Source organism: Fringilla coelebs (assembly GCF_963513975.1).
Source record: "Fringilla coelebs genome assembly, chromosome: 1".
In the NCBI taxonomy this organism is placed as follows: Eukaryota; Metazoa; Chordata; class Aves; order Passeriformes; family Fringillidae; genus Fringilla; species Fringilla coelebs.
This window is the reverse complement of record NC_140028.1, coordinates 111,745,306-111,772,271: the sequence shown is the minus strand read 5'-3', so window position 1 is coordinate 111,772,271 and position 26,966 is coordinate 111,745,306. Positions and strand designations below refer to the sequence as shown.

Sequence of the window (26,966 nt, the reverse complement as noted above, 5' to 3'; positions counted from 1 at the left end):
CAGGACAAGAGATATGGAGCACCTGGATCAGGTCCTGTGGAGAACAAAGATGATTAAGGGAAGTGAGCAACTCTCTCACAAGGAAAGGCTGAGGGAACTGGGCCTCCAGAAGAGATGGCTGAGAGGGGACCTCATCAATGCCTGCCAGTATCCAAAGGGAGGGTGCCAAGAGGATGGAGCCAGGCTCTTACTGGTGGTGCCCAGCAATAGGGCAAGGGGCAACAGCCTGAAAGTGATGCACAGGAAGCTCTTCTGGAACGTGAGGATGAACTTTACTGTGCAGATGACTATGCACTGGAACAGACTGCCCTGAGAGATTGCAAGTTTCCCTCACTGGAGATATTAAAGAACTGCCTGGACAATTCCATGTGCTCTGGGAGGGCCTTGCTTGAGTGGGGATGTTGGAGCAGGTGACCCCCACTGTGGTCCCTTCCAACCTGATCCATTCTGTGAATTTGCCAGAACCACTACAGAATGCAGTAACTGGGGAAGAAAAGTACCACCATGTTCAAAATGGAGAGATTTCTAATTAATCAGAGAAATTAAGACTGATTAAAAAAAAAAAAAAACAAACTAGAAAACCTGAACTCATTAAAATGTATTGGCAATCATTTGATCAGGATATATCTTTTACATTTTCTAGTCTGAGGCTGTAAGTAGAAAGTAACCACAAATTTCACAGAGGGAAAAAGTGATGTTCAACATTTGTGTACTGAAAGCTTAAGTAAAGTCCTAACCTTGGTCAACTACTACTTAGACAACACACTGCAGGCAGCAGCAGGATCCTTTGTCTAACGAGTGTGCTCTGAAAACATTGCAGCACAAACCACCCAAGTTAGATAAGCTAGTTTCACTCCTAGGAACAAATACTGCAGATTTATCCCCTTCCTTCCAGAAACAATGTTTTAAGGAAGTTTAAATATCTGCCACTGATGTTATTCACTGAGAGATAAAAATATAAAAGCATGTTTTAAGATGTTTTACACCACATCCTTAGATGTAACTGTAAACGAACAAGAACACCATGGCTTCAATGAAAGTTATTTAAATTTGAATGCAGAGAATACTTTATTAACTGATTACAGTTTTGATGACCAATTTTAAACCATAAGTAGTGTGGGAAACAGTGGGGGACATTAAGGCTGAGCCATATATATATAGACAAATCTGGATACTGATATTCTGTACATTTAACCTCTGCTTTTTCTTTATACATCTTTTATTCAATGTCTGCAATTAATCAAAGAGGAAAAAACAAAAAAAAAAACCCTGGCCACTAATTTAGTCTTATACTTGGAATGAATTTTTGCATGGGTTTTTGAATGCAGTGTAAATTTCAGTGGAGATGAAACAGATTTTTTTTTTTAACCACATTCCCAATGAAGTGTTTAAGTATAACTGGAGTTTGTTGCTATTATAGATTTGTGCAATTATTTTTCTCTTTCAAAAACTAGCAGTAGTTCTCTCATATAGAGGTTAATCTATTTAAGATAGCATTAAACTTACCTAACAGATTGGGAAATCAATATAAATTAAGTGCCTGTGGTGTATATCAGTCTTCTTGCTCTAAGCAACCCCTATCACTTAAGTGGACATACTTGCAATTTTACAGAATTACACTGACTTTTCAACAAAACCCAGAAAAAAAAAAATTAATTTACTGTTTTTGCACTGTGAGTAGTGCTCCTACACAACGTGATAACCATTTTCCATCTGTACAGCTCCCTTTTGTAAAGTTGGGCAACACATATAAAAGAAAGACAGACATCAATGGTTTGTGTTCTGAAAGATATTTCAGTTCTTTAGTTCCAGTCACTGAAGGAAGAGGCAGAGGCAAGTTTGAATTATCCCAGAAAACTGAACAATTGGTTTTATTTGGTGTCTTCAAGATGCTTCACCTTCTGTGGGAGATGTAGATGATGTAGGAGAGACCATTTCAGGTTTTCGTGAAATTCTGTCCAATTCTGCCTGAACATCTGTTAAAACTGGCTTCTGACCTACAAAATAAATGTGTACCATTCAGTCATGTTTATGAAAAGCCTATGGTATCTTCAATTCTCAAATCAGACAAATCCTAGTAATTGTTACTGCATGCTTTAGGTACACAACTAAGGCGTAAGGCCAAAACCCAAAAGAAACAGAAACAGTAGAGAGAAAGTCACATCCTTTCATATTTCTGCAGAGTTAAAGTATAAAATAAAGAAGACTATTAAGACTAGCAGTTATGACTGCTTCTACACAATTTTCTGTGTAATTTGATTTTGAAATAATGTTGAATGTAAAAATCAGTGTTTTCACCAAGCTCAGCAAAGCTAGTTTTGTGTACTTGACCAGTATAAACCTGACACCACTGCTCATGGGTGCACACAGACCTGCAGATGGCAAATTCCTTTCCCTCCTCACCCACTTATCTCCTCCCTAACTTGAACTGGCACAAACATTTGTGCAGCCACACTCTAACCTAATTCAAACTAAAACCACACCATTCCCCCCCCCCCCACCTTTTAACTCCTACTCCTCAGTCTAGGTTTCTATCCCACTATGTTCTATAGCAAGAATGGAGGAGACAACATGGGAAAAGGCAGTGCAGGATTAGGACTCCAACACTATGACAAGTGTGCACAGCATCTGTAAAAGAATGTGCTACAACTGCAAATGTGTCAGAAGCGTCCCAGCATCCTTTCTGAAGATGCAAATTAACAGGAACTATCCATAAAGGTAATTTTGGCCAGATGTACTTTGCTGCTCGTCAAATCATATAGAAAAGATAATACTGTATTAGAATCAAAGCAGCTAACCTTCCAACTACTAAATAGAGGAAATTTCCCAAAGCTGCTGAGGAAAAAGTAATTCTCAAATCCCAAATTAATCTTAACAGACAGTTTTCAGATTTGAAGAGTGAGTAACACAGATCACTAAATACAGACAGCAAACACTGAGGAAGGTGAAGAGGACACATCTAAGCCAGATTTGTTTGTATTTATGGTAATTCCTTGAAAACATAGTCCTTTCTGATGTTAAACTGGATATAACCCTAACTCTTCATTTGTTGCATAGTAGGAAATATCTGAGATCTGTTTTGCTCTTTAATAATTAAATTTTGTCCTTGAAGTTTCTGTCACAGCCCCAGACAGAACACTTTTCTGGAGTGCTGCCTCTGTTTGCTTGGCATCATCCAAACGTGCTGCCAGCCACTCCCCACAGGATTTTTCAGCGGGTGCTCTCTGTGCCTCATATTGCGTCAGCTGCATTTGTTTGAACAATCTCCATATGCTGTTCAAACTGGCACTGCTGACTTTGCCTACAGCAAGCACATTAGGAAGCACTCAAACTTTGCTTAGCCCACTAAGTTTTGCACTTAGAGAAGGGAAGTGTGCACAGGTGAAAAAAAATTCAGGGTTAATCTACACAAAATGTTAGTGGGAAGTGTGAGTGGTGATGAAAGACCAGCATTCTCCCCTAAGTGCAGCATTATTAACGTCTGGGGAAGCAGGGAGGGAAGGTGTCTGTGTACACATGATCTTAAGTAATACAGAAACATTTTAAATTGGAATAGCAAGAAATGCCAGTATAGTCCTGCATCTAGCTTTAGTACAGCCACTATTAAACTTTTTAGATGAATAGTAATTATTAATTGCCTCATATATAAACAGCTGTCAAAAGAAAACACATAAGTATTTTTACAGGCTGCCACCAAACTCAAAGCGCTCATCACATCAGAGCTAGAACTCTAGTGAAAGAAAATTTAAAGCTATTTTAATACTGACAGTATTGTCAAAAAGAATCAACTTGAAATACGGTCCTAACCTATTTAGGTAAGACTAGAAGAGGCTTATGGCATAAGCCATTTCATTGGAATGGTGGAAACAAAGGGAAAAAAACGAAGAACTCATGTAGACACAATTCATGCTTAAACAACTACATGAAGATTTTTTCTTTGCTCCTCTGGAAGCCACAAAAATGCAATACTAAAGTGCTGTGAAAACAAAAGCAAAAAGCCATATAGAATATAAAAGCACATGTATATATGTAAAACATTCAGTTAAATACAGTAGTATTCATACTTTTGATAAACTATACTAACAGGAACAATCCATCACTCAATTTAGATTGAGTCAATCTTTGATGTCATTAATCATACCTGACTTTTTTGCTGATGGTGGTAAGTTGCTGCCAGCACCTCCAGTGCCACCTCCCCCTGGACTGCCACCAACACCACCAGGGCCACCAGGAGAACCAGTTTTCTTGCTCAGGAGACTATTGAAGAAGTTAGCCAGGACTCCTTCAGATGTAGCTCCAGCTACAAGGGGAAGAAGTAAAGAAAAACCACAACACAAAACCAACACAGATTTTCTAAGTAAATACTTATTTAGTGTGTTAATAAATCTAAATAAGCACATTAAAGCAAGCAGGCAAAGCAATTATTTTGCTTCTCCAGCTGCATGTGTGCCCTCACAAGAAAAGGTACCTTTCATATTGGGATCAATCTTTTTTGACCCAGTGGGGATAGGTGTAACACTGGCAACATTCGATGTTACAGATCTATTTGGTGTCCTAGGAGATCCACCAGGAACTCTTGGTGAGGCATCCTATTTAAAAAAAAAAACAACAAAAAAATCCCAACAGAACAACAAACCTGAAGTGTAAGAATAGATTAAATGAAGCATTTTGTTATTTCTCACACCTCCTAAGCTTTTGTATTTTAAATGTAGTATCTCATGCAATTGAAACGACACAGGATTAAATTTTGCTGATTGTATACAAGTTTTTTCACACTCGTAGAACATTGTTAAAACTATTAACTTTGGTGTAACTAAAGCACAAGAGAAGATTTTCATTTTACCCCCATGAGAAACCTGAAAATCCACATGCCTCTGGCCATAAATGCATTCTACAAAAAGGAAAGCCAGGACCTTCAGCCATTGCTGTCAATACTAGTTGTTGTGACTCACTGTGGAGTGTCATAATTTGAGAGCACTATGAGTCTTTAAATACTATGTAGTTAAAAAAAGTTAGATCAAACAATATTTGACAGTGCAGATAAAAGCAACCCTCTAAATATATGAAAGTTAATGATTTTTATGTGATGATATTTAAAATTTTTGTTACTAACCACTGGCCTTCCTGCAGCAGTAGGTGGTTGTTTAGCCAACTGTGACTGCAAAAAAACAAACATACACATGAAGTGTTAGATATTACAGTGACTAAGAATGCAACCCCAAATTTGTATTGGGAATGTTGTTAAATGAAACTCTTGTTGCTTATTTTATAGACAGAAAATTACCTGCTGCTTCATAAGAAACACTTGGTCATCTTCTGCTACAATTTCTTTTTCATGAACAAACTGCAATACAAAAACATGCCCATAAATTTGACTAAAAGAAAGTAAAGGGAAGGAAGGGAAGCAAGGGAGGCAAGGGAGGCAAGGGAGGCAAGGGAGGCAAGGGAGGCAAGGGAGGCAAGGGAGGCAAGGGAGGCAAGGGGAGAGAAAGGGTTTTTTTAATCGGCTGGTGAATATGACCAAAACATTCAATAATGAAGTAGATGTCTAAAATACTATGATTGCTGCATATCATGTTTTTCATATTTAAGACTGCTGCCTCATGAGTTCATTTAGGCCAAGTTAATTAGAAGTGAAATAGAATTATCATTAACTCCTTTGACCTGTTAGGCATAAAACTGTAGACACATTTGTAGAAAGACCTACTAAAAAGTTTGTTTAATTGTTCAGTAAAAAGGAATTACATACATGGTTACAAGGCTCATTCAGGGGTCTCAGGATCAGTAAGAAACATTCATGGATGCACACGCTCTGCATCATGCCCCTGTCTCTGGTGATTTGTTGAGGCCTCACCTCAGTATTACTTTATAGGTAGCTATGGCACACATGACTCTTCACCTGTGTTGCATCACACTGGTGCAGGAACTGGACACATACATCTCAGATCCCAGTTCTATGCATCAAATTGCAAGCACTCTCCTTCCAAATAAGCTCATAAAAAATTTTGCCCAAGCAAGCATGGCAAATATCAGTATCAAAGTTTATAATCCAGGCCGGAAGTTCATAACCGTCCAAGAGGAAATATTGTCAGCTATATTCTCCTTGGATACCTATTTAAAATGTCTGGATATTTTCCCTAAAGATTTCAGAAAGGACATAGTATTAGTTTTCTCCATTAAAATAATTTCCACTTGAAAATAAGATCAGTCACAAAATCTTAGCTTTGTTAGAAAAAAGCTATAGAAATATTTGCCTTCAATAACCTCTGAGAGCATGGGAGTCCACTGCTGCAGGTATTTTGTTCAACAACTTCACATATGTTTATAGGTCATTCTGTCAAGGCCTTTCGTTAGATAGTACCAATGGAAAATACACTGAATATATGTAGAAGCTGTTTGCACATGTTTATTTTTGATTTTGCACTGTCTCAAGCTTTCTTATTTTAAATACTCCAAAAGAAACAGAAAGTATTATGAAGTTCTAAACAACTCTGAGCAAAATGAAATGTTCTTAAAAAAAAAACCAACTCAACCTGAGAAACCAGTAAATCATGTTTAGGCTTTTCAATACCAAATATGCCTTAAAAGCAAAACAAGTCTGTTTGTAGTCTTGAATAATGTAACAGTGGAAGAAAAAAAGATGTAAGCTGAAGAAGAGCTATACAGAACAGAACACATAATGATCTTTTTTGTTAACTAAAGAGCAACTTTAAGAACAAAATGAGAACATCACCCCCCCATGGTACATGACACTTTTGATAAGCTGGAAGCATAGTCTCAATGAAAGAGAAAAAAACTGCAGGCAAATAAATAGCAAAGCAGTTAAATGCAAAGACATCTCAGTGTACCTTTCTGACTGGTGGCTTTGTTATGATATCTTCAAAATTGTCATCTGCTTTTAGTGTCTGGAAGTTCTCATGCAATATTCCTATCTTCTTGTCATTATCCCAACCTGCAGGACTAGAGAAAGGATTATTTGGCTTAAAATTCTATTGCTACTTCAGACTATTTTTGCATGCACTCCTGAACTGCACACAACTGAGAGCCAGCAAAGCTGTCACAGTGGCCATTCTCCTATGGAAGCTGGTTATTGATCAGTACGAACAAGTAGAGACTAGTTCACCATAACAGAAGAGGAAAAGCTCTGGGCTTAATATTTCCCTTTGGAGCAATGAGTGTTTGTAATCTTCATCCACTGGCCCTCACCAAATTCCAACTCATGAGAATGTTACGTGGAACTTTGAAAAGCATAAACCAAAAAAGGCTCTTAATGCTGCTTTAAAGTATTGTGCAGATACATTTTGTAGTCCCACACACATAATAGTGCAGGTAACTTACATAAATACCGCATCTTTTTCCACAACAACAGCTGGAACATTGAAAGGAAATCCATACAACTTCTGGACTATATATTTATACACTAAATCAATGTTTTTGTTTTCTTTTACTGAAGTGTAAATAAGTGCTGCCCCATCTGAATAAACATGTTAAAGAAAACTCAGTTTAGTGGCTAGTAAAAGAAAATTAAGTAACCTTTAAGCTATCAAAAAAGAGTCAGCTACTTTGTAGAATTTTGAAAGGGAATACAAAACCAAAGCAAAAACAGGTCAAGTAACTTCCAACGTTTCATTCTGAACTAAGCTATTTAGTAATTTAAATCAATCTTTCTTTTTTTCTGCATTTGTTTTAGGCTGGCTCAGCTATTGATTTTCAAGCAAAGTAAAGGCTCTTCTCTCTTTCAAAGCTCCCCAGTACCAATGGTTTCATACAATGCCTTTAGAACAGTCTTCTGCTTTTAGTTTCTCATGCCATATCCTTATATGTTCTCATTATCCCACCCTGCAATCACTGCAGCACTAACACTAGCAGCTTCAAAAATTCCAAAGACCTTCCACTTTCCCATCTGGGGTTTTTTAATTAGGGGAACAAACTCTTACATTATACAGTGATCTGCTTTTAAAGGAAATGAAGGCAAATGAGTTTACTATGTATCAGTTACTAAGAGACCAAGAGTGCTTAGTATTCTAGCATGGTTTGGTATCAAATTAACACATTATATGCACAGGATTAATAAAAGAGAATTTTTTACTTTGGGATTATAAAAATACCAAATTGCCTAATTTATTTCTACATGCCTGCAATTCAAATCCTAGAAGAAACTTATACAATGGGGTCTGATTCCTATTCTGTGAAATTTAGAATAGAATTTCAAGTTGTGCATGGCATATGCAATCATGGAAGCTAATCCCTACTATTTTATATTCTTCCACCACACACAAGAGTTACTACACAATTCCATCTTGAAAAATTAGGTCTTGGCAACCCTTTGAAGGAAGTGCCATTTCAACTGAAGTCTCTGGCTCCTGAACTAATTTTTACATTTGTCACCTGCTGTCCCTCCAATATAATTTAAACTTCCCTTCACCACAGCACAAATGATGACCCAATGTAGGCATGTTACTGGCATCTAAAATCTAGATCTCAGTATGTCTATCTGACTGAACAACACTAGGCAGTATTTTATACACTTCTTTAAAAAAAAAGTTTAAAAATAATAATAGCACAGCAACAGCTTCTGTGCATTGTCTCTGTACCAATACAAGGAAAGTCAGTGGACCTTGCCTACATCAATTCACACTTCTTTCCTTTCATCCTAACCTCATCCTGTAGAATTACTGAACATGGAGGAGACTGCATATTTGGGACAAAATTAATAATATGCCTTATGTGCATCTGGAGCAAGATCATACTTAAATGAATTATCTTGTTGTTATTTTAGAGAGCTTGTCAGCTAAGATGTGCTGTTCTGAGAACTGATTTCCTAAATATAGAAACTGAGGCAATAAGGAAATTCATAGTAAGGGGACATACTAGAAACCCTAGTAGCTCTGTAAAAATAAAAAGGTTCAAGAAAACAGAAAAATTTAATTCTGTGTTGCCCATAGGGGTAGCTGAAGCAGACTGCAAGCTACAGTAAAAGAGTTGCATCCTACTCTGGTACAGACGCAAATATTCTTTTAAACTCGTCATAATTAATATTACCATTGACTTGAGTAATTATATAATCTTTGTGATGAGTTAAAGGATACATTGTAAGCAAAACCGTCTGATATGTGACTGAATGAAGTCAAAGTGTTCATCTCTGTAGTCATGCTCTTTTTCCAGAACACTGATGGCATCACACTGTCAAAATAAACACAAAATTAATACACTGCTTTCAGTCACCTGCTAAAATAGCAGTGCTGCTACACATCCAGTTCACAAGGGGAAAGGGAGATGGAGTGGGGTAGTGCAGAGGAAAACAAAAACCTGCTAAGATAGTTTAGAAGCACAATTGAACCTTTTTGGTTTTGATAATACGTAACGGGATGTATATGGAATCAGCATAACTTGAGAGTTCAAGTGACTGGAACTTTTCATTCACTCTCCCTCCCCACTCCAATGCACTCCCCACTCAAAATATCTGTTGAAAACTTACCACTAAATGATATCATCATTTTTTACCCAATGTTTTTTACACACTGTGGCATTAAAAGACAGTGTTCTTAATCTAGTTACTAACTAGCTCTTTGCAAAAGGAGGCAAAAGCGAGAAATATGGAAGCAGAAAAAGAAAAAACGTGTAGAGGTGGAGGAAAAAATAAAAGGAAACTAGCAGGTGGGAAAAAAAATGCTGCTCAAATGAGAGAGTTAGCCTTCCAGAGAAGGAACAGCATATGCATCAAAAGGTTTATGCCTTCCCTGGGGGCCAGCAGAGGCTGCAGAAGCAGTATGCTTAATGCCAATGAGAACTGAGGAGCTGGGGGGAAAAAAACCAACAAAACCAGATAAAAAATAGCCACAGGAGAACCACACCATTGTTTTCTTTAATATGGTTACATATCTAACAGCAACCAAAACAGATCACATAAACAACCTAAGAACTGAGAAAAGTTAGAAGTGCAGTGCTTCACTAACTACAATTCTCAAAGAAGTTTATCTTCAGAAAAATATCAGAAATATTACGAAAACCCACTATTTTCAGAATATGGAGGACTGTGAAAATCAAGGGGAATTCTAGTTGCTTATTGACTAGCTCATTTCTGCAAGCAAAACTAGGTCTGAGGTATTTCTCAATTCATTAAAACTGGTAGAGCTAAAGGAAAAACGAATTCCAAAATAGCATTAAATAATGGGTTCCAGAAGATAACCAGTCTTCAATATTAAACACTTTTAAGGAGTTCTTAAGTGAGGTATTCAGAATAACTTAATAACCATTTTCTTCCCACCCCAATCCACAATTGACAGAATTACTTCAATAAAATATGCAAAAACCTAAAATGTGAAACAAACCTTTGTACAAACTACTACTACTGGAATGCCTAAGTTACATGTTAGTGTATCTGCACCCAGGGGTAAAATCACACTGTCATCTTTGTCTTCCTGTAATGAAGTATTTCTTCTCTGTGGAGAAGCTGGAAAATCCTCGCCTGGTTCTATATACTCCTGGAAGTCTCTTACCACTGAAAGTAAAAAAAGTTACATTAAAACATCAGCTGCTTTATTATTTCAACAATGATTTCCACTGCCATTGATCTCTAGCACAGTTGATTCTCTAGCACTGTACTTCTGCATCTTGGTGTTGAAAAAACGGAGCATGCACCTAAATCCTGGCTAGCGGCTGGCTCTGTGCAGCACAAGGGAGAACTAGCAAGTCTGAGATCTGCTGGATCAGCAGCCAGAAAAACATGATCAGATAAAACTGCCCATAAGGACAACATGAAATCACATTTTTTGTTATCATTGTGAAACCACTAGGCAGTTGCTACTAAGAATTACTGTTTGATCTGCTTCCAAAAGGACATAAGTTTCCTTCCATTCTTAGGGCAATGTTAATGGAACAGTTTGTCAGAATAAACAGAATTAAGCCTCACACAAACTGCTTAGGTGCTACTGTATACCAGGTTTTTGTCCACACTTCACTCTCTGTACAGTGACACAACAGCAGTATAAACAAAAAATAACAGAATACATAAACACTAGTTTTAACTAGCTTTATAATTACTTGATAGCATATTAAACATTTGGTATGCTTTAAAATTATCAGATATTACTTTGAAATGTAGCAAGCAGGGTAAGTTACATTCTAACTTTCCTTTGTCCTAATTCTTGTTGCAAATCCTTGTCATGTTCTGCTGCACACGCCCAAGCCTCAAATTACACAGTCACTTACTATTCCTACAGTCAGGGATGCCATGCGAGGCATAAAATGTCTGTATTTTTCACATCACATGTCCTGTTCCACACAGCAGAAGCAAGGCTCTACCAAACCAAACCAAAGCACTGCCTACTATTCCACGAGTAGCACATCCTGATTCAGCACAAGAAGTCAGGCAGCAAGGCAGCTCAGCTGCATTGTGCACAGGGGCAGTGAACTACAGCAGAACATCCTCACTTCTGTGTTAATCCACTGCTACTGTCACTAAACTGACTGAAGCCCTCTGAGTTCATACCTAGAAAAGCATCTGTGCAATTAAAAGTAAAACTTATTTCAACACCGGAGATGAAAAATTATATTAGGCAAAGATTATTCATTTTTTCTGTGGATCCTGGAGTTCATAATAACAAAAAGCACATGCACAGGTTATCATCTCAAACTGTCAACCCTAATTTAGGGAATGCTGCTAATTCAAGTCTGCTCCAAACAGCTTCTGAGATTAACTGGATGTATCTGAAACCCAGAGTTCTCACCACAATATGCCAGTTACTCTACAGTGTCTTTCCTGCATAGTATCCTCTCCTGGGATAATTGCATAAATCCTCCAGTGGATTCCTAAAATTCCCAGTGTTTGATCACACTAATCTTTATGTAAGTAGGGAAAGCGGTAAAAAGGAGGATTAATTTAGTATATCACAACTTCAAAACTGTGGAATACTATCTCAGGTCTTCCTTAGAAACACAATTTCATTAAACACAGATTAATTCAGTGAAGAGGAAGAGCTATTTCAATCCTTCACACACCACTGCTATGTATCCACAAATGTCTTTCTGTACCAGTTCTAGTCCTTGCAGGGTCTGCCTTTGAGTGGAGTTAAGCTGCTAGAAATGAAGACAAACACAGGAGCATACCTCCAGAAAACTACACATACAAATCCTCAGTAGATTTCAGTCCTGGTAGCAAGTTAAATCAGCTCTCAGGAGCACTGAGCCTGACACAAGAATCTAGTGGGATCCCATAGCCAAACGCCAGGCAAGTGATCTTCCCTCCCTCCTTTTGGCAGCGTCAAGCTCCTGCCTCCCTAGCAATGCATGAAGTCACTTCACAACAGGATCAAAACAAAAACCAGCTTCCAGTCACATCTGGATTGTGTCCACGGCCTCTGTTATACCCAATGTTAAGATTACTTATATCTAAGAATTAGACCAGATCATAGAAAACCAAAACAGACAAAACTAAACTAGCATTTTTTCTCGACTCATTTCATTGCTTACATTTTCTGGATTTTGTAGTTTCTCTATTCTGTTCAGTCTGCAAAGAAGCAAAACTATCAGCTATACACCTTTGATAATACAGATACTGTATCCATACTTTCATCCAGCAAAATCCTATCCTGAAAGTGTTTGAGGGGATGTTTAATACACATGCACTAACATCCAAAACCAAACCAAAAAATACATCCAAGAGAGCTCAGCTCCTCTAAATGACTTCTTGTGGAAGATAGATTCTTCTGAGGGAAGTATCATCCTCGATGATTGTTTCTCTTAAAGGGACAAACAGAACAACTAATATTCCCCGTACCTCATTCCAGAGTATCTCCAACTGTCACCTTACATTCCAGTTCATCACAGCACAGCTACAACTGCATTTCTAAATTAGCATAAGCACTCATTGCTTAAGAATGTACCAGTAAGGGTGCAACTTCAGACTTAAAAAGAAAGTTTAATCATGCTATTTGATCTCAACACACAGCTTTCTCAAATCTCTTTCTTGTAGTAATTCACCAAGAGATGAATGGGAAAGACTCAAATTCTACTACCAGGGTTGCTCAAAAGTAATATGGAGCTATAATGTGAGTTCAGTCAGCCAGTTTAAGAAACCCTGCAAGATCTTTGTGTTCTGCATGTTTAAAACTAAAAAGACAAGACACTGACAGAGCAACAAACACACAGCTCTGTTAACATCAATAATAATTACAATAAAACTCTTCAAGTGGAAAGGGCCCAGACATGGCCATGCTGCCACGAATCCTCTCAAAATTTACACTTTTGGTAGGCACAGAACACGTCCTAGATTCTGTAACTGGCTAACTACAGGAACAGTTAAGAAGCTGATGTAGTGATCTGCCTTTAAACAAATAAATGAAAAATTGAATGCTTAGAATTTTTTTTTCCTTGGTGAATCTTACCTAGAAAAATATACAAAAAGCAAGACTGTAATTTCTGCTGTGTTCATTCTGAATTTTTTCCCCCCTACATTGTTATTTTGTTAGAAAGAAGTACTAGTATTGTTCACATAGCTACTTGAGACTTATCTGAAGCTAGACTTGCTGGGTAAGTTCTAATTTTAACACTTCCAAAGAATGAAAAAGACTGCAATGGAGAGATTAAATGGTGCAGAAAGCATTAAGCATATTGAAATGGATTCCCATATATTTGCAGAATACTCACACTTTTGCTCCATTTCTTTCATTTCTTCAGGAGGAATTTTTAACTTGTCAATATGTTCTCTTACAACACTTGCCCATTTTTGTAAAGAATCCAGTGCAGTCCAAGGTCTAGACATGTCTACTACCAACATAACTAGAGTGTCCTTTAGAGAGCTTGCCTCCATTGCAAATTTTAAAAGACCTTTGTGATACAGGTCACCATCCAAAATCCATACATTACATCTTGTTTGGTCTATGAAAAAAAAGAAAAACATTTAATGAGATTTACTTGAAACACACCACTACATAATGGTTATTGAATGTTCTTTGGACAAGTAAAATACAAGGAAGAAAGCAGATGATGTTTTATCAGTCCACTGAACACACATAATGACAGCAATCTGCAGCTTGTGGGGAGACAAGCTCCTTGCCTTTCAAACCCTGATGTTTAATGGCTGATAACTGAAGATCTTAAATACATTATCTGAAAGGGAGGATCCAGAGAAAGCATTCAACATTTTCAAAATAGTTGTTCACCATTTTTGAGCAGAAAAATGTTTTCTTCAACATGCAACTTTGAAGAGAAAAAGTGGGTGAACTCAGTCATCTTTTTGCAGCCGTTGGCCCTTGCAGCTCTCAAGGATTGCCATCTCCCCTCTAAAACTCCATCTGACATTCTTGGCTAACTCTTAAGAGTATAGAATGTACCTCAGCCACTCAAAAAACCTGAAGAACTCTAAGTTTTTAATGAGTGAATTTGACTTAATAGAGAGTTTACTCTTCCAATTTGCAAAAGGACAATCAGCATACAAGTAGACCATCCCACTGTTCTTCCCCCCAAAAAATACCACAATACTACAAATTCACAAACACTTGTACAGTAGAAGAAGGGATGTTGATTCAAAATTAGTTGGCTTCATGTAATTACATTTCCTTTCAGGAATTTTTATAACCTGTTACAGAAGTTCTGAGGAAGACATTTAAAGCAAACTCCCAACCTTCTTAAATCTGGTTCCAAGCCATCTTTGAGACTAATACCCAGACATGAATGTCAGTAAAGCAGATGATTTCAGAAAAAAAAGGGCCAACTTCTTCTAGTTCTCCTTCTACATGTTTGGGATTTTTTTAAATAGTATACACAAGAGTTCCCATTTTTCTCCAAAGCTTCCAGTATATCCTTACTCAAATCCTGTAACTCCAGGTACAGGAATATTAAACAGGATCTTAAACATACTTTTTCCTTTCTCTAACCATACCTTCACCCAAGTTTTTGTGTTTCCTTGTTTGTTTTTTAAATCTCCTTTAGCATTGTGCACAAGTTCCTACCCATCAGTTGATGACAGTAGTCTTGCAGATTGTGTGCCAGCAAGACAAAGGTTTCTCTGTAGGTTCAGGATAACTACATGCCACATCAATTGAAATGGAAGATAGAAGCCTGGGCACCTTCTCCTCTAAGCCTGAGGAACACACATCTATTCAGAATGCTGCAGCTAAGTCTGCTTCCCTGGTCTTTTCTTTTTAGCTTTTTCTTTTGACAGGTTCCTCTCCTCCTCTACCACTCTAAGTGGTCATTCCTGGTATCTACCGAAGAAATTACACAGACAGAATTCCTTATGATTCAAATAACTTCTGGCATAAGCTGGATTCCTGCATACTATAAAGACACAAAAACATCCCACTGTCATTTCAAATATCATACTACTGAACCATTGCTTTCAAACTGGTTTAAGATATTGTTACAAATACAGACTCACCATCTCGGTCTTCATCATGCACATTTAAATACAAATACTCCATTCCTCTTCCTTTTTTGTACTCCTCTATTCCTTGAATTTTTCCTATTAAGCTAGTTTTACCTGCTCCATCTTCACCTGGAGAGACAGAAGTAAGATACCACTCAGTCTTTAATCACAGTTACATATTAAGAACCACCTGGGGCAAGAAGAAAACCATACCCCAACAGGGTGACTGAGGTAATTGGAGTTTTGATACACAGCAGGTTTTGCCCAAATCACCATCTGTTCTAAGTGCATGTTTCGGCTTCAAATACTATTTCTACTTATTAATAAATGCAATTATACCATCAACTATACTACCTGAAATAGGCTCTTATACCCATCTTTAAAAGGATATGCTAAGGAGTAGGTAAACACCTCAAACAATTTCAGTCTTCCAACTAAAACCAAATTAGTAATACAGTTTATCTAAAGTAGAGTTTAATTCACAATAAACTCATCTTACAGTTCAGAACTGTCTCATTTCAAACAGCACACTGAATAAGGCAAATCTGTTACCTCAGCTTTTATGAATTGGTTTCTTTGAATATTTTCTCTGTTACAGGTCTCAAGACACCTTAAAAGGAATAGTAAGACAAATAGTAAGCCCACTGCCTTACAATACATGTGTGTGTGTTTGCATAGCACAGAGACAAGCCTGCAATCCAGATCCATTCACTCCTGTTCTCTCCCCTCCAAAGGGAGCTTGGATAACCACTGAACCTTACAGCATATGCACAACGTAAACACCACAACTACTGCCAGGGACCCTTCTTCAAAAACTTCATTTGTAGTCATAGGTCTCAGAGTTGGAAAACTTCATGTGCATTTTTTGCTAGTTCAAAAGAGTAATCAAGCTGAATATGGACACAAAGCAGGAGTTTTCCAATTTGTTTTTTTCTCTAATTTGCAGAATGATAGTATGTAACAGACATTACAAAATTTTTGAAACTCAGAGCTTATAAAATTAAGGTTAATCCCAGGTCCGTAAGAAGCACTTTATTAATGTTGTGTCAAACAGAACATTTTTTCCCAAGTCTCTCCTATAGAGGGAGAATCTATATACATGTTTTCAATCACGTAACAAAGACAAAAGTTCAAGGGCAGTAACTTTCACTGCTAAACATAATGATGTTTTCCCTTTAAAGAGAACTGACCATGCTCTTATATATGTCACTATGGCTACATTAAAAACACTATAGCTACAACCACTATTGTAGAGAACAGAGATATCATACTTCGATGGACTGATTTTGAATTTGCTTAACATAACATCCCCAAGATTGCCACACTATCTTCAATTTAGAAGATAGCTTTATTTTCATATTTCACTAATACTGGAAAACATACTTACTCTAAAGTGCTGAGGGGATTTTACTCAATGGAATGAACATATTTTAAATTAAATATATTTTGAGAAAGAGAGAGAAATAAGATCTGAACTGAAGTTTGAAGTCTAGTTAAGTACAGACAAGTTAAATGAAAAATTAAGTCGTGTCACTTTAACTTTTTCACAATTTAAGGGTTCATTTGTGAGCTCCTGCATTAAATCAAGATGTACCTGAGCAAACAATTACAGATAGTTTTAAATAACCATTGAAAAGCAGTGCTGCTTTCTAGTCATACATCAAGCTTTTCCTCTTGTAGGAGTATCTTTTAAATAATTCTGATGAAAAAGTGAAGAGTTCAAGCTTCATCAGCACAGATGAATTACAGTTCCTCCTCTGCCCTCACCTCTGTACTTATCCAAGCTTCTTAAAATTGTCATGTACAAATAACTGAGAAGACTTTATTCGCTGCTGCTCTGACAAGTTATGAAGCTGCTTTAACTTTGCCAACAATGTCTGTATGATTCATTGAGCTATTTTACCCTTCTGAATTGGTAGCTTCAATTAATGTGTGCCAGCAGAAGGCTCAATAGGTAAGACAAATCAAAATTTGTTATTCCTTTTAATGAGGGGTTGCACTTAAGAGCTTTCTGAGTTTCTCAGAACAGATCACTTCCAGCTAAGTTCTTTTGCATGCTACAGTTTGATTCACACAGGTGACAATAAAGATTTCAACTTGCTTGAACTTGGGAAACTTTACTATCACCTGTGTGTATCGCCCAGTTCTTAAAGTAGCTGCAACATGTGTAAGAAACTCCTGTGGTTGTAAAAAGTTCTGCACCTGATAAGATACACTTAAACAGTCTGAACTAAACCATACTTATACAGATGCTAATATCTAGACAACTATTGTTACAAAGTGCTCAAGCTAAGCAATATAGGCAAACTTGAAATATACTTCCCACAAGCCCCTTACTTGTCATGGCTCTGTGTTACATAATTTCCTCTCCAACCCCATATTTCCAAATGCCTAAAATAAATTTGAGTTCAATACTGTTAAATTAATACCTTATGGCAAAGTAAGAACTGGAATTTTAGTTTTCCCTCTACACTGAAAGAAATTTTACCAGTACAGCACAAGACAAATTGATTTGGACACATATGCACACACAACAGTTATTTCAGCCTTCCATCAGTTCCTTCCAATGACAACTTGAATTTAATCTGTTCCACGAGGACGCCTGTCTATTCTCTTGTCCTTAGCAAATACTCACACATTTCAAAACATCAAGATCAGGCAGGTGGATCACTGACACACATAATAGTGCTGTACAAGTTACTGCATGAAGAGAGCAGCACTCATCTTTCACAAGGGAAAGCCAGAATGATGCATCAGTGAAGTCTGAAGTTAGTAATACATAAGCCAACTAGTTTACAAACAGGATGACCCCCTTGCAAGGGTACAAAATAGCTGCCTAGTCAAATGTGCCATACCCCATAGGAGAACCAGAGTTCTTGAAATATTTAAGTCAAATTAGAGTCAGTGTTATTTAAAAAGCTGTGAGGAAGTAAAAACAGGACCATCATTTACGACACGAGGACTTCATCCTTTTTGGCCAAACAACTGATCATAAAGGTGAGGCAAAGATAACTGTCTGGGCCAAGAGAACACAGAATCGTAACAGAATAGTTTGGGTTGGAAGGAACCTCCAAAGGCCAGCTAGTCCAACCCCACATGAGTGAAACCCAACACGCTAAGATCTGAGGTTTCATCTACTTCTGCTTTCTATGTGTAGTACGTTGCATATACCTTTTCAAATCATAGCAACTGCAAACGTATTTGTATCCTTGTTATTATTTTTTCCCAACCTGGTCTGCAATAAAAAACACTTGAAAACTCAACACACTTTGAACACACTGAGTTATGGTAGGAAAGAGCAGCAGCAGATTTTTGCTACTTTTCACCAAGAATATCAAACCAGAAAATCTTAAACCAGTGTATACCTAAAACTCCTAGGTAGTTTTTAGAAATCTTGATATCAAATTATCTCTAACTTTTAAGACTTTTCAAAACTCAAACATTTTATTGTAATGCCTTTACTATGTACAGAATCTTCTCTCCCTCTCAGAGGAGAGCGTAATATATGTGAGGAAATTAAAGTCTATTAGCTGTTGGAAGTTTGATTGATAATGCACAACATACTAATACAGTTAGCATTAATTGCTACCTGGGATATATATAAAGGTATGTATGTTCAGAAAAAATGTCAATCACAATACATATATACTCATATACGGCTTTTCAAATTACAAACCTTAACACATTTAACATATTTACCTTTTTTTTGTTTGTCTCTGGATACCTCTAAAATATATGAAAAAGTAATGCTGCTTACTATCAGACAAAAGGAAAAATTCATATTCCCAAGGTGCAAACATCATTGCCTATTAATATTATGAAACAATTTTTTTTCAAGTGCTACTGGAGCAATAGAGAAAACAGAGCCTTATGCACCTTCAAGAACAATTACCATCATCCTCCACTTCATTTCAGAATTTTGGAAAATCCTGTACCACCTTCTTTATTTTTAACTGTGAGATAATCAAATTAACAACTGACTTCCATACATAAACTCACAGAGCAAAACATTTCTGACACAGTATTTTTAATATAGCATTTCAAGGTAGAATAAAAATCAGGTAGATTTAGCATCATTTTGCAAATAACATAAAAAGGCCTCCTTTTGAAAAGTAAATTATAAAGAACAAAAATTCTCCATTATACCAAACTGCACCCGCAACAGTGAGGAAACAGAAGTGATGTTTCTAGCAAGCGGTGCTATGCAAAGCTGAATACAAGTAAAAGAAAAACAACAGATTTAATTTTGCACAGAAGTCATGCTAGGAAGCAGTTGAAACAAAGCCAGACCAATCTGCTTACACACAGTATTTCACTGTCTTGTTAACAAAATGGAAAGTCTTATACTCAACTAAAAAAACGCTGTCTCATTTTTATCTGCGCACCGTTACTACTTCATTCCTCTGAAGAGCTCCAGTTTGGGGTTGTGAAAGCTCCCCTGTCCAAGGTGCTACTCTGTTCACAAAACAGATTTTGAAAACATCCTTCTTGCTGCTGCCCCCAAACATATAGGAAACTGTAACAACAGAAATGCTTCCCAGCTTCCTCCCTTCTCACTACTCCAGGCAAAAATCAAGTTTGCTGAGCAGAAAATCAAGTATCATTTCAATGTTCTGCCATAATACAGAATTTAGCAGAACGGTCCCCCCAGACAGGACGGGTAGGCAATGAGGTGAGCGGATCTCCTTCAGGCAAACAGGCACTTGTCTATGTCCTGCTACAGCAACTGTTCAGCCATAAGCTATTACATTAGAGAGGACTTAGGCTCTCCATTACAGAACTTCTTCAAACTTTCAATTAACATTTTCAAATTCAAAATATTTATTACTCATGCTACTTCCACTTTTTTTTCAGTTTAGCAAATGAAAATAGAAGTAGAATTTCACTGGTCCTACAACAAGACATTTCTTACTTGTCACAGAAATCTGTACATAGAAGAGCAATCAGTGTGTTATCTCCAGGACAGACATGAGCTTTGACTGTCTGTTTAAACTGCTTCTCCATTGTAAAGTGTCCAGTGTGTTTAAAATATGTCAAATCAAAGAAGCAAGAAGTAAATACTTCTTTTGTGTCATCACTATTGGTAGCGTGCCCCTCTTCAATCCAGGATTGTGATTTTTTTTCAACAGCTCTTTGAAAAACCCTGGATGCCTTACTTGTTCGTTGTCTATAATCCTAGTGGTTCCTTGAAGGAAGTTTTTTGTTTGCATTTTAAATCCATCAATTAAAATTCAGCTTGATATGGGAATTCTACAACTCATCTCTAAAAAAAATCATGTTCAAACAACGCCAAACAAAACTAGAAGTAATGGTCCCGATTAACATCTCCTGCACACCCCACACCCCCAAGCATACTTTTGTGAATCAGCTTTATACTTTTTACAATGCAAAAGACAGCTTCTGGGTAGAAAAATTCAGAACATCCAATATCTGCAGCATAAAATATGGAGTATTTTTATTAATAGAAAAAAATCTATCTTGCTTAAGTAGGCTAGAACAAAGCCATCAAGTCTAAACACGGGTTATTGAATGGGGCTAAGATGCCTTCCCAGAATCCCAGAGCAATCTCTGTTCCATACCACGTGGAACGCCTGAATCCCAACACAGTGGTGTAGAGACATAATGATCTTCTTCCTACTAGAACCAAGCACATGTGCAGTATAGCTATTTTTAAGATAAAATACTTGTCCCAAGCTAATAACTGCCTTTTCTACAGCTGCATATTAGTGAAAAAGGCTTGTTTACACATTCTATACTAATTGAAGAAAGTCTTTTACAGAACAAGACCAAAATAATCAGAGTAAGCCAAATTTAGTTTGCTTTCAGAGAATTAAAGAACAAAATTCATTATGCTGATGAGAGCATACAATCTCTCAAACCAACATGGAAGTTCACAATAAGTAGGCCATAAGAAGTTTACAAATAACTTGTAACTAAATTTTCATTTGTTCATTGAATAAAAATTGTCTCCTTCTCAAAGTTTATTTTACTCTGCCAGATAAATCTTTCCCCTTACATACGATTCACTCGGTATATTTGTGACATTGAAAAATTAAATAACTTTTCTGAGGAGCTCCTTAATTGCACTTCAGCCTTTCAACATGACAGAAAGCAGATTGCAGACAACTCTCCCAGCAAGTCTTTTGCCATGTCCTGCACCACAAGAATACATGGGCTGACTGTGGAAACAGGTACAGCAGTAATGGTGTCACCTGTGCTTGGAGAGACCCACAGTCAGAGAAAGGCAAATATTGCAGAGAATTCTACAGTGACTATGAACAGCATCCATTCCTAACTCAGTCCTTCTCCTTTAACATAGCAGGAAGTTGTCTAGTGTATTTTATCCAGGTTCACTACCAAAATAGAATAATCCCATGTTACTATCCACGGGACACCTTTATTGGTACTCCTGCCATTAACCTGCCTGGAGAACAAAGAAGCACAATTCCTTTCACTGTTCTTCACCTTTGGAGCTATTTCTGAGATAGATCCAGTAACCAGCAGCACCTCTGACACTAAGGAGACAAACTAAAATAAATGCAATTCAAGAATTTCAGAACTTTCCATGCTGTTCTAAGTGACTTCTACGACACAACACCCTTATAATTCTGGATTTTTGGAAGGGTATTATACCAGGAAGGGCATAACAAAGATGTACTACTTAATTCTAAAAAAATGTAGCTACAAAACAAGCAATTAGAATTTTATCTAGGTCACTGCCCCATCAAAACAATTGACACTTTAGAAGCATAACTCTGCTGACCTAAACACAATTTGACTACATTTGCAAGGCTTTCATTGCCTGCAGAAAGTGAACTAGTTGCAAGAAGAGGACAAAAAGAAACCCTCTGAGATAACTTCTGCAGTACTAGGGAATTTAAAATATTTGAGATTAATAATATGAACAGTATGAACAAGCAGTATTTTATCAATTTCAATAATTAAATGATAACAATGAAGCTGTCAGCTTTTTGAAAAGGAAAAAATAAAATAAAAACTAATTTTAATAGTATTGAGTACAAATTTAAGCAAGCATATTTTATACCCTCACAAAAATTTGCTGTATCAAACTTAATTTTTGAGTTCTTCATATTCCACAGGTCCACTGGAAGAAAGCAGCAAGCTAAACCTGCTCTTGAAGATATACTGGGAATGGCTGTTATTGCAGAAAATGCCATGTGTACACACAGAAAAGTGTACCTGTAAATTAGCTGGGGATTGTGCTTCTTTCCAAGCATCCTTACAGCCACTGGACAGGAGCAAAGCTCCAAGATTCAAACAAACAGGCCTAGCCCTGGGAAGTGAGATGTCTGGGGTAAGGAGAAAATGTGGACATGAGGCAGTTGAACTCTCACTGCCCATTAAACTCAAAGCTTTTATCATCAAGTCGAGTAAAATGCATTAAAACCCAAGCCCACTAGTGATTCAGTGGAAGCATTGTGCAATACAGACACAAAGTCAGGCCCACGAGTGTCACTGGCTAGCTTGACATTGTTAAAATTTCAGGCAGAGAATATACTGTGCTTCAGAGACAGAGGAATGTATGAAACACAAAGCCAGATAGAAAACAACTATCCAATTCACTTGCCAGCTGGAAGACTGTGTTCCGGTGCATCCTGGAATGACTTTGAACATTACTGCATGAATGTATGCAGCAGTTCATTGGATAAATTATTAGTTCAGGTCTCTGAATCCAAGCCTTCACACATTCTACAGCACTATGGATTCCATTCAATCTGCAATGGTGAGTTGTCAGCTGCTACCCTCTACTCCACTCGTTGATATATCAGAAAGGGAATGAACACGAGAGCTCCCAGCTATAAGCATCAGCTTTCTCATCACAAAAACCATCTCCTGTGAACTACCTTTATTACACAAGTGAGCAAAAGACAGCCCAAGAGAAGAAGAAAAAAGAGAAAAAAATGAAGCAAGAGCAACAAAAACACTGCTTCAGCTATCTAGAAAAAGTAGCTAGAAATGTCAATGAGAGCACTCTATTTTCTTTAAGAAAGCATGGACATTTTACATTTTCTGCTGGTATAGTCTGCTAAACAAGGTAGCTATAGCCACTATGACAAAACTACCTAGGAATCAGAGCATAAGGGACTTACAGTAAAATTTAGAAAAGCTTGCACTTTTATTATTTGTTCATACAAGCACAGAAAGATGAGAAACTTTCACATACAAGCACAGAAAGATGAGAAACTTTCATGCCACATGTGACGCCAATCAGAGTTTAAACTTTAAAGAAAAATAGGTATTGAAAAACTGTCTGCAAGTGGAACAACTTTGGAGAAGTAAAACTGCAAGTCAACTAATGTTGGACTGATTTTGAGCAAATGATTACCAACATTATTTGTTAACCTTCTCTTCACAAAACTATGTGCCATATCTAGAGATTAACATTTGGCATTCCAGTCTCTTTTAGTTAGATAACTCCAACTACTTTCCAGGTTCTTAAAAATGAGATGTTAACACAGCTAAAAATAAATACTGAAATAGCAGAATTATCATGCCCGACACAGACAGGTTCCCAGAACTAGGCATACAACTATATGCACTGTTTGAAAAATAAAAACACTGTAGGCAAATTAGAAAACCTGTCCTAGCAAACAAAAGAACACTACATGGTGGGTTTTTCCAGTTGGTTTTTCAGGGTGGGGCCATGAGATGTTGGAGGTTTAAGGGATTTTTTAAAATGCAATTTATATTTAAAATAAGCACTCATTTGTTACTATAAATAATATTTCATCTGGCAAGTTTTGACCAATATGACTGTTTATACAGTAAATATTCGCTTCCCACAACTTGACTGAAAACCATCAAGATGCTGGTCAGCTTTACAAAACCTTTTCTGCAAAAATACTGAAAGTATAAAGAAACTGAAAATAATTATGCCAGGAAGTGCTCTGTATTAGTAACAAAAGTTAGTACAAAACTATCTAAAGGAACAAAGCTTGAACAGAGGAAATGTTTGATAACAGAGAAACTGTAAACACAGTTCAAGAATCAAAACAGAACTTCACATACTGAATCTGTCCAATACAGAATACATAAGACCTCTTCTTTTCCTGTGATGGCGTGCTTCAGGAGAAGCATCATGACTTGCAAGTGAACAGCAAAGATCAGGTATTCTCATGAAAAACACAGCCATGGTCTTCTCTGGCCAGTCCTCAGATTTGATATTCTTCTTCCTAAATACATGCCAAATTTGGGGGATTTTAACCCCCTCTTGGATCAAGGCCTTCCCAGAAAACACAATTTCTAATCAAGAATTAAAATTTCTTTGATAAATCCGAACATTTTCCAAAAAAATACATCAGTCAAATAAAGGAAAAAAGGTGTTCATTACATTATGCCATTCTATAAGCTATACACAATATAAATTGTAAGAAAGAAAATTTATATACAACAGGTTGTATAGCACAAACTAAATGAGCATTTGGAAACAATCTATGATATCCTTTCTAGCTCTGAAGGAAGAAGTCTGCAGTTACTGAGCACTAAGGATTACCTGCCTAGGAAGAGAGGAAAAACAGTGTAATCTTCTTGATAAGGATCACAGTTTGAAGAAGAATCTTCCAACTTCAGCAAGGACAATCATCCAATTTAGGTTCAAAGTGTCACATAAAAAGCTGTCAATTGTTATGAAATATTTCCTCTGTTTAATATCACTGCAACTTCCAATCTCAATATCCTACTTAATTACATAACATACAAAGCAACAAATTAAAGGGTAGTAAGTCTTGTAAGAGCTTCAGAAGACCATGCTACCATCCTTGTGCAGTCTTCTCATCAGTCTCCTTCTCAGTTTTAAGCAACCACTCAGCTTATCAAAACAGGAAGAAAAGGATCACAGTGATTGCTTTAGGATTACAGAGGGAAAAAAAAAAAAGCCTAACTCTGAGAACCTCAAGAGAGTATAAGCCACAAGACTATGCAGAATCAGAGTGTGTACAGTCTGCAAGAATATCTTTACTGAGTTATAACCCTGTTTCCAAATATTAACACGGTTCTTTCTGGGGACAGGGAGGTTGGCAAAAGGAGTGGAAGAAGCAGCTAGGTATAAATCCATACACCTGAACTCATTATGTTGTCTACTGGTAAGAGTATTTAATAAGTCTTTCAGGAGGAAAAAAAAACAAAACAAAATAACAAAAAACACACCACACTAATAATATTACTAATAATTATTCATACACATACATTTGAGAGCATCCATTTCTCTCTCTCCTCCATGAAGCTTTTAATTTTGACGTATCATTTTCCTTCATGAATTGCAGCTGGGTGTCTCATTACCGCCCTATCAAAGTCCCCTTCCCTACCTCTCACCTTGCTGAGGGCCAGGCTGGACTAAGGCCCTGGGTGGAGATCCCGGGGCAGCAGCGCTGCCGCCGGTGCCGCCACGCCGGGAGCGAGTGGGCAGGGCAGAGCCCGCACGGCCCTCCCCGCGCCCTCCCCGCCCTCCGGCCCGCAGGCAGCACCGTCATTGATGCCGCTCGGGCCACGGAAGCGGTTTTTGTGTCCGCATGACACACCGCAAGCGCCGGCAAGCGGCACCGCCGGCTCCGGGAGGGAGGGTTCGGGAGCCGCACGCCGCCCGAGGCCAACGCTCACGGGGGAGAGACAATAACAGCTCCCCATCCAAGCCATCCCCGCCTATGGAGCCAGGGTGGGGGGAGGACAGTGAGGGTATTATGGCGAGGTACCTACGTTGAGGGGCGTATCTAAAGCATCTGTGGACAATCTCCAAAATGAAGAAAAGCCATGCAAGGGAGGAAGCAGGAGGGTTAAGACAGCGCCTTGCCACCCATCACTCCCCCCTCCCCTTGGGGCGCTGAACAAGGGAAGCTCCAGGCACTCAAGAGAGGGCTCAGGAGCCAGCCTGTGTGCGGCGGGGATGGGGGCAGGATCGGGATGCTTTCCTCAGTCAGTGTGCGGAGGGGAAGGCAGAGGGATCAGGATGCTTTCCTCACCCAGCAGGAGGACGCTCTTCCCCGAAGGCAGCTTAGAGCGGGAGCGCGTGGACACCTCGCTGAGGATGCAGGACCTGGCACGGAAAGACGACGGCGCTTAGGAAGGGTCTCCCGCTTCCTCCCGGTCCCCACCCTCGCCATCTCCTGGAGATGGGGGGGGGCTACGGCATGAGGGGCGGGGGGCAGGGCAGGAGCTGCCACTGCCAAGGGGAGGTGCCCCCCCCCCGCCCGCCAAGCTCAGTGACGGAGAGGCACTGAGCGCCAGCAGGGGCGGGGGGATTACCCAGCCCCCTTCTCCTCGCCCCCCGCAGGGCACCGAGGCGCCCCGAGGGCGGCGGCCAGCGCGCCCGGGTCCGCGGGGCGGGGCGGGCACTCACCAGAGGTTCTGCCCATCGTCCTCATCGCCCGCCCGCAGCTCCGCGTTGTTGTTGTTGGCCGTGGCCGTAGAAGCGGCGGAGGAAGCAGAGGAAAAGCTGGCAGCCGAGCCGAGCCCGGAAGAAGAAGAGGAGCCGAAGGAGCCAGCTCTCCCCACCGCCGCCGCCATCTTCGCTGCTGCCTCCTCCTCCCTCCCCTGCCCCGCCGCCTCCCCGGGACGCGGAGCGGGCGGCGGCGCCGCGGCGCCG

At 38.5% G+C, this 26,966-nt stretch overlaps 1 protein-coding gene across 1 annotated transcript; it reads right to left on the bottom strand.

Moving 5' to 3' along the window:
• Positions 1-257: 257 nt before the first annotated feature.
• On the bottom strand, positions 258-26,948 carry DYNC1LI1 (dynein cytoplasmic 1 light intermediate chain 1). Its single transcript, XM_084216074.1, has 13 exons — positions 26,721-26,948; positions 26,344-26,417; positions 15,380-15,496; positions 13,648-13,878; positions 10,332-10,501; positions 9,090-9,183; positions 7,339-7,474; positions 6,849-6,960; positions 5,285-5,344; positions 5,114-5,158; positions 4,469-4,589; positions 4,142-4,300; positions 258-1,997 (listed from the first exon to the last, which is right to left on the bottom strand). The coding sequence occupies exons 1-13, from the start codon at positions 26,885-26,887 to the stop codon at positions 1,885-1,887; spliced, it is 1,599 nt and encodes a 532-aa protein (XP_084072200.1). The 5' UTR covers positions 26,888-26,948; the 3' UTR covers positions 258-1,884.
• Positions 26,949-26,966: the final 18 nt, after the last annotated feature.